Genomic DNA, 11,720 nt, shown 5'->3' with positions numbered 1-11,720 from the left:
TCGCCTCTCTTTTAATTCACTTGTCTGTAACTTAATTTTTCTTGCTCGTTTTTTGTTTCAATTTCAAGTTTTGAGGTGGGAATAACGAGACACGTAAAAAGAAACAAATAGGCATTTATTCACAAGAGGCAGGTGTGTAGTTACAGTAATTTCATTTCTGTCTTGCTTTTTATATGTATATATATACATATGTATATATATATATCATCATGTATAATGTATACATATGTATATATATTTATATATTTATATTTATATTCATATTTATAATAGTATCTCGCGACCGATTCGTGATTAACGATCGGCCGAAACTACGCAATACAAATGGGCATGAACAATGGAGGCGGGTGCATACAAAGTATTTGTCCTCTCGCACACGAAACGCGCCGTATCTTTTATCCGCGGCGTCGCCTCTTTTTTTATTCTCCTTCTCCGGTTTTCTTAATTTTTAGTTTCGTTGCAGCGGGATTCCACTTTATAAAATTCTGCGTGTCTCTGTGTAAACTCTCTCTCTCTCTCTCTTTCTCTTTCTCTCTCCCTCTGTGTGTGCATGTGTGTGTGTCTGTCCAAATAGAACCCCGCTGCCGGCTTCTCTTGCTTCGCTTACGTACGATTCGCCGGACCTCGGCAAATCGTTCTGAACGCGAACGTACTCAGAACGGGTGTTTTCGTCTCGCTTCTCCTTAATTAATCGCCTTAATTAAGCGCTCGTCACCCGGATCGCCTCGCGAGGATCGATTCTCGCGACGCACCGGGTGAGTTATCGTTCGAGGGAGAGAGTGGGTGCGTAAGGGCGTCCGTAAGGGCGGCTCCAGCGCGCTTGAAGTCGCACAATCGCGAAGTGGAGAGAGATGCAATAACGCGCGTCGTGCCAATAGAGGGACGCATTACCGAAACTTTCATTTCCTCGATCCTAAATCTCGGCGGCCGAATCCCCGCGTAATCGAATCACACGCTGGTGAGACGTACCCGCTCTCCCCCGCTCGCGTCTGCAAAAGTCTCTCTGTAGTAACAATATATAATATATAGTATGACAATACGACGATGGCGGCTCCTTAAAGTCTGTCGTCTATAATAACGCGACGATAATGATGATCATGACAACAATGTAGTAGTAACAATGAGGCTTTCGTGAGGCAATAGCGTCGAATAATTCTTCAAGTAATGCACAATCAATTCGTAATAATGACCGCGAGTCCCGTCGGATGTAAAGCACTCCTCGTGTCGAAAATGATAATTAATTAGCAATTAGTATAAAGGTATAGAGGGAGAGATATGTATTTCTCTCAAAGAAGGGAGGGAGAGAGGAGGTAAGAAAGAAAAAGGAGGAGAGGAAAGAGGAAGCTGGAGAAAGACAGAGAGAAAGAGAGAAAGTGAAAGAAAGAGAGAGAGAGAGACACTATAATTATCAATGAAGCATGTGTTTTTTTCTTTTTTGTGCAGAACAACTCTTCTATCAGTAGATTCGCATTTCTTCTTCGTTAAAGTTATTACATGTCACGGTAAATACAGTAAGGTTCGCTATGCTATGTCAATTATGCAAGTGACCCTTGTCGCGTTCTTCATCACCCGAAATCCAGCCCTCCCCCTTGATCCCCCTTCAATCCACCACCCTCCCCCATTCGAGAATATTTCTCCCGTGACGACATGTCAACACACCTATATAAAGAGACAGTTAAGGTATGCGCAATTCGTGAGTGCGTGCGTGTATGTACGTGGGTAGTTTTTCTCTCTCTCGTATGTGTGTATACTCGTAGACGTGGACATGTGTCTGTATCGCCGTGTAAACGTGAGGAACAATGTATCGGCACGTGCGCGGTGCATCGCGATGATGCGTGAGACGTGTGAGTCTATGTATGTGTGCGTGTGTCGGTGTCGATTGAACTCCATAGCTCCGGCCTTACTCTCTACACGTGTATATCGTATTTACATCCCCAATCCGCTCGTCAAGTCATCTCTCTCACGCGCGCGCGCGCGCGCGCGCTTCGTTTTATTCCATTTTTTATTTTTTCCCGAGGCTGTCTTCCCTCCGAAAGAGAAGAAAGAAAAATGAGCGAGCTGAAAGGGACAGGCAGAGATTCGCGCGTTGCGAAATTGCGTCTCGCGATCGACCGAGATCACCGATCGATCCCGCGATCGTAGATCCGTGAGACGGCGAAGCGAAAGCGCGAGGACCGGATTAGGATCCTCATTTTCGAGGGCGACGGCGAGAGATCCGATTTTCCCGATCAAGTTCTCCTCCCGTCGAGCCCTCTCTCACGATCATGGGAATTGTCGCAGATTCGCAGCATCCTGGCGTGCAATTGCTCGCCCGGATGCAACTGTACAACGATATCAAACGCATGCATCGCGCGTTTAATTAGACTCACTCGGCTCGCGTTCATTAAGATCGTCTACCGTGTTCGATCTCGCGACGCGAAACGAAAGAAGGAAGGATTCGCGGCAATGGTGACAGAGAGGGAAACGTCGCGCGACAAACTATGTACATTAATAATTAATATTAATCGGCCTACACCTCCCCGCGACCCCGGCGGCATACTTCATGCATACTCACCCTCTCACGCTCACACTCCCGCAACATTTTTTTTTTTTTTCCTCTATTGCGTCCTCACTTCTCTCATCTTCTCTTGTCTCCTATTTAAAACGCTACATAGAAATATCTTCGTTCTGGGTCCCGCACAACTTTGTATCTCTCGCAACGACGATGGCTCGTACGACGTGACCGTCCTCGCAGGAGGACCAGGATCGCGCTCGACCGAAAGGAAATCCCTCACGAGGCAAAACTAGGAGGAGATTGCGATTTCCGTCGCACGATCGCTCTTCTCGCGATAAATACCACTAGGGTGTGTCTCGAAGAGACTCGGCTCGGGATTCGATGAACGGGAATCGGCGAGCGAATTTATTATTGTGGTATCTTCGAAACACCGCTGCTTCTCGTCACGGAGGTCATTCGCGAGCGTCGATCGTTAAATAACGGCGAGGATTAAGAAGATCGACGGGAAATTAATAACAGATTAGGCGTAGATTAGGGAGCAGGTGTGTCGCGCGTAATCGTGGTGCCTACATCTTCGAACCAGCGACAGCGGCGAGTCTCGTTCACGCGTTAATCGTTAATCGGTGCGCACACGTGTGTAAATTGTGTTGAATGAACGTGTATCGTGACTCACGCGGTGCGTCGAGTACGAAATCTCGATCTGTATAAGTTCGCAGCTCTCTAAGTTCTACGACAGCAGCGGCAAATCGCTAGTGAACGCGGAACGTCTTTTTAAATCGCACACCCGACTCCTTTCGCGACGGGCGTCTCCGTCGAGACGCCGAACGTCGGTCCGCCGAACAGCGAATCGAAAGAAGTAGGAGATGGCCTGATATGCATACGATTTTTCAGCAATTCTAGCGATTAATAATTACCGTATTGCCGTCTCGCGCGCTTACGAGAGTAATAGTTATCACCGACGGCAATAAATCGTCAATACCGCCGTATTACTCGCGGCTTAACGGCTATTACCGTAACGCGGACGTAAATCCCGTCCGAGTGCCGGGCAAACGTTTATTGCACGTGATTATCGCGCGTGCGGCTCCGATATTTCAAGTCGCATCACGCCACTCATCTTCCGCCTAACTGCCCTCCTCTACCCTCCCCCCGGTTGAAGTCTAAAAGGACGGTCGCGGTATAAGTATTTGTCGTATCGGCTTCTCGTGTTCTCCGAGGTGCTGCAAGCTCTCCTCTCTAAAGCTCCTACTAAGTCGTCATAAAAAATAAACTCCCTAACTTAGCCGTCGTGTTAACGTGCGCGTGTGGGTGTCCCTGGCGGTTACTTCGTCGCATCGCTTCGTCGTTCCGAAGTCCGGTAAGTTTCACGGACGACGAAGGAAAGAGCGGCACGTTCGTGGAACACCTGGTATAGTCGGTGCGTGTGTGCGTGTCTGTGTATGTGTAGTGTGGAAGCGCGTTCTCCACACATGTGTATGTGTGTAGGTGTGTTTTTTTGTTCGTTTGTTATAATATATATATATTATATTTATATATATATAATATATATACGCAAGCTCTCTATAGCTCCCCTCGAATCATCTCTCGAATGCCTTCGCGGATATACGCTTAGTGCTACGCTAACTGCGGCTCACTCACACTCTCCGACATGCACGCAACTCGATTCGCTCGCGAAATCCCACTGGCGGGTTTCTCCATCATTTCCTCTTCCGCCTCTGCCTCCACCTGCTGCTCCTTCCAACTCCCTGCCTGCTACTCGAGCAAGCGAGTTGATTAAATTTAGCGCGATAATCACCGCCCTGTATATACAGACGTTTTGCTCTCTCCAAACTATCCTGATTCTTCCTCGTACCCCCTCTGCTCCGTTCATTCACCCCGCAAGCTCGGTTCCTCGCGAACGCCATCCTCGAAACCGGCGCACGATGGCTTTTCGAGGATTCGTGACTGGATCGACGCGTCTTGCGACAGAACGGGGCGAACCCCGCGATGTGTTTCACCCCTTTCCGCCCCTTCTTCATCGGACACTGCGTTAACATACATAACATCATATCGACATAGGTAAGCGTAGTCCACTATAGCTGTGGTATTGGTATAGCACTTTGCGGAATTTCCTTCGCGTGATTCAGTCGTTTACGTCGTTAAAGGGAACATCCGTACGTCCTGTCCCGGCCGTACCATCTCCCTCGATCGGGCGTATCCGGGCATGTATCCCCGACGCGCGCCGTTCTAGGGGTTGCTCTCCCAGCGGGCGAGTTGGATATGCCTGGTGTCCAGGGAGGGTGAGAGCAGCGACTTGAGGGATGCGCTCGGCGGCGAACCGCCGAAATACTTGAGGGTCAGTGGCGACTGCAGATGCCTGTGTCGGATCACCTCTCGCTCAGCAGGCAGCGGCCAGAGTTCCTAGCGGATAATCGGGGGACTGATCTGATTAATCGATAATATCCAACTGCTCGCCATCCGCTAAACTCTCTCGAACAATTTGACTCATTCTTTTGCGACAATCAATCGTCAGCTAATTAATCAAGATAATCTGTCACGATTGAAAATTGGTCGTGTTTCAAAGATATTATCTTGTAATAATTTTAGAATAATTTTTAAACATTTTTCTTGTAATAATTTTACATATGTATATGTTTACTTTTCATGGTCAAAATTGTTGGATTTGTTTTGTCCAAAATGTCTCGAAAGTAAATTACCTGCAGCGAGAGAGCCTCGTCTCAAGATTCACCCTGCTTGTTCCTGCGTCCAGTCAAGGATCCTACCAAGGATTTCAGGGTCGCGCCCAAGCCCCTGCCGCTCGGGGTGTTCAGACTGCTGGCGTTTCTGAAGCCCTGCGGGTGTGCGTCCAAGCATTTCTGGTACCTCAGCTGCAAAGAAACAGAAATACACCAGCTCTTAATAAATCATCCCCATTGCAGACGAATCCGCGAGTGAATCATCGAGGGAGGATTGTCACCTTGCAAGCGGCTTCGATCGTCTTGCAGAGGGCTCCGCTGCTGGGCTCGCAGTTGAAGACGTGTACGATGAACAGATCCTGCGCGGTGTGCATGATGAAGGCGCATTGCTTCACGTTGCGACCGATACCGAGGAATGATAGGTAACGCACTCGGCACTCGGTGATGAGCTTGTCCTCCTGCAGAGCACGATCATTACGTAATTTCATTCGATTACACGTCGGTTCCTTTTTTCAGTTTACTCACATTCGGCGTAAGGATGGAGATCATGCTAGGAGCTACGGCGACGTTCACGTTTCGCCATTGATTGATCGGCGTGTTCGCCACGATATGTTCTATCGCTTCGTTCAGTACCTCCATGCCGGTCGCCTGGTTGACCTGCATAGATCCGAGATACTGCGCTCGCAGCACCTTCTTTGGCTCTTCCATCGGCGTCGGAAAGGATTGCGCTGCGCGAAGGCAAGGACAAGTGTACTTTTAACAATTTCTCAAATTTATATTTCAGTTTTAAATTGTTAAATTGTTTTTCAATTTCTATCCTTATCTTCAAGCAATTTATTACGTGGAGTTTTCATTTTATAAATATATTTCATTTCCAGATTTTTCGAGAAAGGACAATACAGCTCTCTGGAAGATCGATTGGTGGATTGTTACTTACTGACTAGTGCCTGACCGTTTCTGTGAAAGCGCCGGTGTTCAGTGGGCAGATTCGTCGGCCTCGTGGCCAGACTCGTTCGGCCGTTGATGTCCACCGGTTTCGCGAGAGTCTGATGTTGCGAGCGCTCGATCATGATCTTCTTGCAAATATCTCGCAGCGTGTTCGCGATCGTGCGCGCCGGTATATCGCAGCGGAACACGTGGCACATGTGTTTCCTGGTCGATCGGTCTCTTGCGACATAAGCGAAGTCCCTAAAAGATACATTGTATGCGTTTAACAATCGAGTGTCTCGTCGGATCGAAAGCTTGCGCTTCAGGTTTACTCTTCACTTGATCGTGTAACGATCTGTATCGTCGCGTTGTCTTACCTCTCGCTGTTAGGTCCGTCCAAAGAAAAGCAGACATTCATGAAATCGATGCGAATGCATTAGTATTAATTAATATTAATTTAATTAACGTATATATATATATTTTGCGCAAATTTTGATATCAAAAAAGGCAGCACTATCTCTAGATCTCTAGATTCGAAGAATTCTAGATGCTAAAGGTCTCCACTCCCTCTGTCGTGACTCATATCCGCAGAGATAATTAATAACTCACTCACCGACAGTGATCTCTCCCTACGCCCCATACCCTGACCGTATGAATAGGCTGTGTGTTTAGTACAGTGAGATTCTCTGGATCGATCAGCTTGAGCGCGCCCTCGTCAAGATCCATAAATAGATCCTTGCCCTGAAATATTTCGTAACGTATCTCTCGTCGCGTGCTTATCGCAAAATCGATGTCGCAGTTACACCATTGATCATTTCAGAGACCAAGAACGTCCTAAATTACATTCCCGCAGGTCACATCTCGTATTTTAAATCCCGTTTAAGCGTGTCGAGGCTGGTTTTTCGTTTCTTAGTTTCTTTTTCACTGTCGTGCTTTCGTTAATTTACAATACAATCGCTGACGTGACGGTTTAATCTACGGTTTATTGCTGGAGGTACTTACATCGCCCCATCGTCCAACGACGTCCAGAAGGTCGTTTCTGCCGAGCGAGAGATCGACGATGCACTTGTTCACGGCTTTGCTGCTTCTCTCGGGTGTCAGGTCCTCCTCCGCGATCTCCGTCCAACCCAGGGATCGCACGGCGAATCTGATCGGTTTGTCCCTGCCCTCCGAGTCCGCTCTCGCAGGATAGCTTCTTCGTCTGAAAGGAAATACATGGGGTGAATCGATGGAATCCGCAGGAAAAAGGCCGCGTAAGCAAATACGATGTATTTTGCTTACTTGAGTGCTAGTTCCACCTTCCTCTTGTTCTCCAATTCCTGGTCCAGGGCCGAGCTCGTGTTGCTGCGCGTTACCGTGTTCACCACGCCGCTCAATGTGTGAAAATTGTTTATCTACAACAGTAACGTTGCAAATAAAATATTATGAGATGGAAAAGGAAAGAAAGAACGACATTGCAAATCGATGATGTAATGATAATGTTGTAAAATCATTTATCCTTGATAATTTATGTATTTATTAATAATAATTTTTTATAATAATAATAATATGAAATAAATTAAAAAATAATACATTTATATAATAATAATCTTATTAATAATTAAAAGTTAGGAAACAGAATAATTGTAAGAATAATTGCCACGTTTGGTAAATTGCACTATACTTACGCTATCATTATCCTTGATCAGGCTCCGGCGTGCCTCTGTTTTCGTGTGCAACGGCGCCTCCGGCGGTTCTCTCTGTATGTTACCGCTTTTCACATGCCAATAGTAAGGTCCGTTCTCGTCTGAAATAGCATTCGATCGATCGGTCAATGAGACCTGACAGCCCCGATTTATAACAGCCGCGTTTGAACAATAGCGCACTAATTTCCCGTCATTGATCTTATCTGCCACTAACTTAGTATGCCACATATTGCGATAAAAAAAGACAAAAATCAGAGAGAAACGAGATTGCAAATATGAAAAAGCCGATAGAAAATATCAATCTTTATTTATTAACGGAATATTGCAGATTTCAACGAATCCATTCTTATATTACACCGTTCGGATCTTTGGGGATTTAATATTCTTTATCATTTATCATTCCCGCCGGGTTTTCTGAAATATTGATCTGATGAAAATTGTGCGGTTGCGCTTTTTCGGTATCGCCGTACGTATCGATCGCCGCGCTCGTTGCTCGATACCTACCCTCGTGTTTCTGCCAGCCAGACGGCAGATTCTCATCTTTGTCCTCGGAATCGGTGCTGTCCACGTCCGTCGGTTTCTCCTGGGTATTGTTCTGGAGAATCGCATTGTTCTTCTGGTCCTTCGGCTGGCGCCGTTTTACCGGCACGGCGTACAGCTCGCTGTTCAGGCCACCCTCCACGTGCGGCACGCCGCCCATTTCTGCGGTCTCGTTGTCGGGTTTCTCGCAATAACTGAAGCGCAAAGTCAAGAAAAAGCGGGGTCAACGAACGCCGTCTCGTTTCGTCCCGGAAGTACGGACGCGTCGTCGCGACGCGTTCTCCGCTCAACGTCCAGAAGGCAGAAAAGTTTAAGAATAGTCGAAAAGATGGAAATTTGAATAATTTAAACATCCTGTGGCCATCTTAACGACGTTTCTTACGCTTTCGTGTCGTCTGGATATTTTTCGCTCGAGCCATTAGACGGATCTTGATGCATGATGTGAAATTTTTATGCTGCGTGCACGAAATGTACACGTTTCTTCTGAATTCTATGGCTCGAGCGTACTTCGGTAAACGTATTTTATGATCTCGTGCGTTTTACTCTGCGTGCATTAATACATAGACGTAGACAGAAGACGAAGGGACTCACAAAGCAACGAGTAGAATCGCGGCGGAAATAGGAAAGTCACAGCTCATTTCAATGCGATCAGCGATAATATACAGGTGCATATACAATTTCCGCCAGAGCGATATACAAAGCTTGAGGGAAGAGGCATTCAGTTTTCACTTACTCGTGTCTATTCTGGAAATCTAAAAATGTCAACGACATTGCCGGCTACCATTGCCGGCCGCGTTTAATTTGTTTAAATTCGCCTTGCCATCGTCCTGCAAGGAGGCGGTCACGCGACGTTCGCGACATTTACTCACTGAAAGTTTCTCTCTTCTCCGTTCTCCCTCCTTCCCTCTCTTTTTCTTGTCTCCGTATAATATCGCGCGAGCGTGATCGTGGCCGCGCGCTCGCGTGACTTCGGGAAATTTCAGTTCGCGACATTTCAGGGCGAATCACGATCACCGAAATAAAGCGGCTTGATTTATCGCGTCATTGTCCGGCCGTGCACACTTTGCGGACGAATCGCTCGGCCGTTTCGATGAACATTCACGACGATCATCACCGGTTCTACGATGGGAATGACAAATTGATTTCCGCTCGTTAGATCGTGGATGCTACTCCTTCTCCGCCTCCCTCGTAAACCACTATCGATCCTTCCACGACGCGAGGATGGGAACCCCCTTCTGGTTATCGCCGCCACGAGAAATCCTCGCGTGCTAATCGAACCCGAGGCACGACACGAGTCGGCCAGTAGGAGAGATTATTTACAGCGGCCGTAAAATAAAACGGCCTTTGCTTTAGAGCCGACGCGGGAAAATTACTTTGGGAGCGATGTAAAGTTACGTTAGCGTGTACTTGCGGGGACTGAAGGCTCCACGAAGTCAGAATGAACCGGGATTACTCCGTACTTGGCAGCGGAGAGATTGTAACAGGTGTCTGTCATGCCTTTCAAGTGCTTACTCCAAAAAGAAGGGGGAAAGATATAATAAAGCATAATTTTATTCTCGGACGTTATGCTAATATAAGTTATTCAATTTTGCAAAAATTTGAGGAGTCACGCGGTATGTCGAATACAGTCGTATTCGTTCAGGATAGCTGAATCGCTCTGCGTTATATTAATGAAATCATTTATTGCAGCTCATTTAACGCGCATCGTAGGTTCGATGCGGCCATTCATGACACCAATAATTATAAATGAGACAATGATTTTACGGGAGGATACGAGTGCGATACAAAGCGGTTTCACAAGCTTGCATAAGCTGGCAACACTCGAGGTCATCCTTTGCCTGTTAAATTCTGTTCGATTATTTATTCATTTTTACGCTGAATACAGTCTATTACACATTTTCTAAAGCAAGATGCGCAAGGAAGGTGAGCAACGTTTTCTACTCATGGAAAAATCTATTTTACTTTGTAATATGAAGGCGAGGGACAAGTTCGACGTCTACCGCGCAGCAGCGTGGAAATTTTATTTCACTTTTTGATGCGAGAGACGTGCGCGCGTCGGATCAGCGGCCACGTCGAAGCTAAGAGAGACTCGTATGTGAGGGTAAGCGGTGTTTATCGACGTGGAAATTGCGGAAAATTGTTTCGAGATCCGTTTTCTTACACCGTCGTTGTTTGCCCGTAAAATGTGACGGGTACGAGGCATGTGTGCGCATTAAACATAGCAGTTTTGCAAACGTTAAAGGAAGCTTTCATGATGGAGAACATACGATACACATGTTATACAACAATTTCATTAAAGTAAAAAGAAAATGCAATAATATTTCATTTTACTATAAAATTCTTGTAGTGTAACAGTGAAATATCTAATAATTGAAACAATAATAAATTGTCACTCAAAATAATATGAATTTCTGTTTTATATTCAGTGCTATTTTTCCAGTTCTGAAAATGATAATTAAAGTTAAACTTTTAAATTTAAGTTAATTAGAGTTAAAATAATTCATGAGAGACTTTTGATGAATCACGAGCGATAAAAACGATGATAATAAGAGAGCTCTAAATGATTCAAAAACGCTTCATCAAGAATTCTAGCATTAGGCGGACATTTGAAACTTATCCCTCACATATGACACTTCATCTCTATCGCGACGTCACGAAGCAGTATGCGTACGGAGGCGGTTCTACAAACAACAGTCCAAGTGCGCATATTACGAGCACAGATGTTGGTTCACGCGAACCGAGCTTTTCGTTACAGCGAGGGCGAAGATTCTTGTCACGACGGCAAACAGAAGCAACAACTCGGACACACAAAAAGAGAAGAAGCGTCGGACAGCCAATGGCAAGCGGGCGATTATCTGCACAAGAGGGGAAGATTTGGGGTTCACGACGAGACCACGAGTGCGTTCGTACGTACTTTCTCGACCCGGAAGTGTCCGCAGCGTCGATCGATCCCGCGGATTCCGACTGAAGGGCGTGAGATTGAGGCAGGATCGCGCTCGACGTCGACGAGGACGTGCGGGGATTCCCGTTGAGGGTGTCGTCGACGAGAGCGGACTCCGCCACACCCTCGCAGCCGTACCTGAATCAGCATCGTTCATGCAACGCATTACAAGGGGATGAATCAGTGGGCGGTGGCGATGGTGGTGGTTGATAATGGTAATGCCTGTCGCGTTCGGACGTCGCTCGTTAACCCTTAAGTGCGTGTATCACATTTAATACGTTTCCAACGTTCCAGATTTTTATTGGCTCGATTCTTTTTTATGACTTTGTTATTAATTAAGCATTTAAGGGTTAAGCTGAGCTCAGTACTTGAATAGATTTTGTAAACAATTTTTCTCAACATTTTATAATTTACATATGTTATTAAGCAACATTAGTATATTCTATGTGTCATGCTTGTTA

At 46.2% G+C, this 11,720-nt stretch overlaps 1 protein-coding gene across 5 annotated transcripts in view; it reads right to left on the bottom strand.

Moving 5' to 3' along the window:
* Positions 1-99: 99 nt before the first annotated feature.
* LOC105282227 (protein Fe65 homolog) overlaps positions 100-11,720 on the bottom strand; it is a 151,985-nt gene continuing 140,364 nt past the window's right edge. For 3 of the 5 annotated variants that reach the window (XM_011344031.2, XM_011344033.2, XM_011344037.3), the window contains 12 exons: positions 11,233-11,397; positions 8,283-8,512; positions 7,761-7,879; positions 7,375-7,487; positions 7,096-7,294; positions 6,707-6,834; positions 6,471-6,476; positions 6,104-6,354; positions 5,692-5,894; positions 5,448-5,624; positions 5,188-5,358; positions 100-4,891 (listed from right to left, as the gene is read on the bottom strand). In XM_011344031.2, coding sequence (XP_011342333.1) covers positions 5,209-5,358; positions 5,448-5,624; positions 5,692-5,894; positions 6,104-6,354; positions 6,471-6,476; positions 6,707-6,834; positions 7,096-7,294; positions 7,375-7,487; positions 7,761-7,879; positions 8,283-8,512; positions 11,233-11,397 — 1,741 coding nt within the window. In that variant the 3' untranslated portion in view covers positions 100-4,891; positions 5,188-5,208. Of the gene's footprint in view, positions 4,911-5,187; positions 5,359-5,447; positions 5,625-5,691; positions 5,895-6,103; positions 6,355-6,470; positions 6,477-6,706; positions 6,835-7,095; positions 7,295-7,374; positions 7,488-7,760; positions 7,880-8,282; positions 8,513-11,232; positions 11,398-11,720 lie in introns of all 5 variants that reach the window. The other 2 variants (XM_011344032.2, XM_011344035.2) reach the window with 2 other exon arrangements.

The sequence above is a fragment of the Ooceraea biroi genome, chromosome 12 (genome assembly GCF_003672135.1).
Source record: "Ooceraea biroi isolate clonal line C1 chromosome 12, Obir_v5.4, whole genome shotgun sequence".
Classification (NCBI taxonomy): domain Eukaryota; kingdom Metazoa; phylum Arthropoda; class Insecta; order Hymenoptera; family Formicidae; genus Ooceraea; species Ooceraea biroi.
This window is presented reverse-complemented; position numbering and strand designations above follow the sequence as displayed.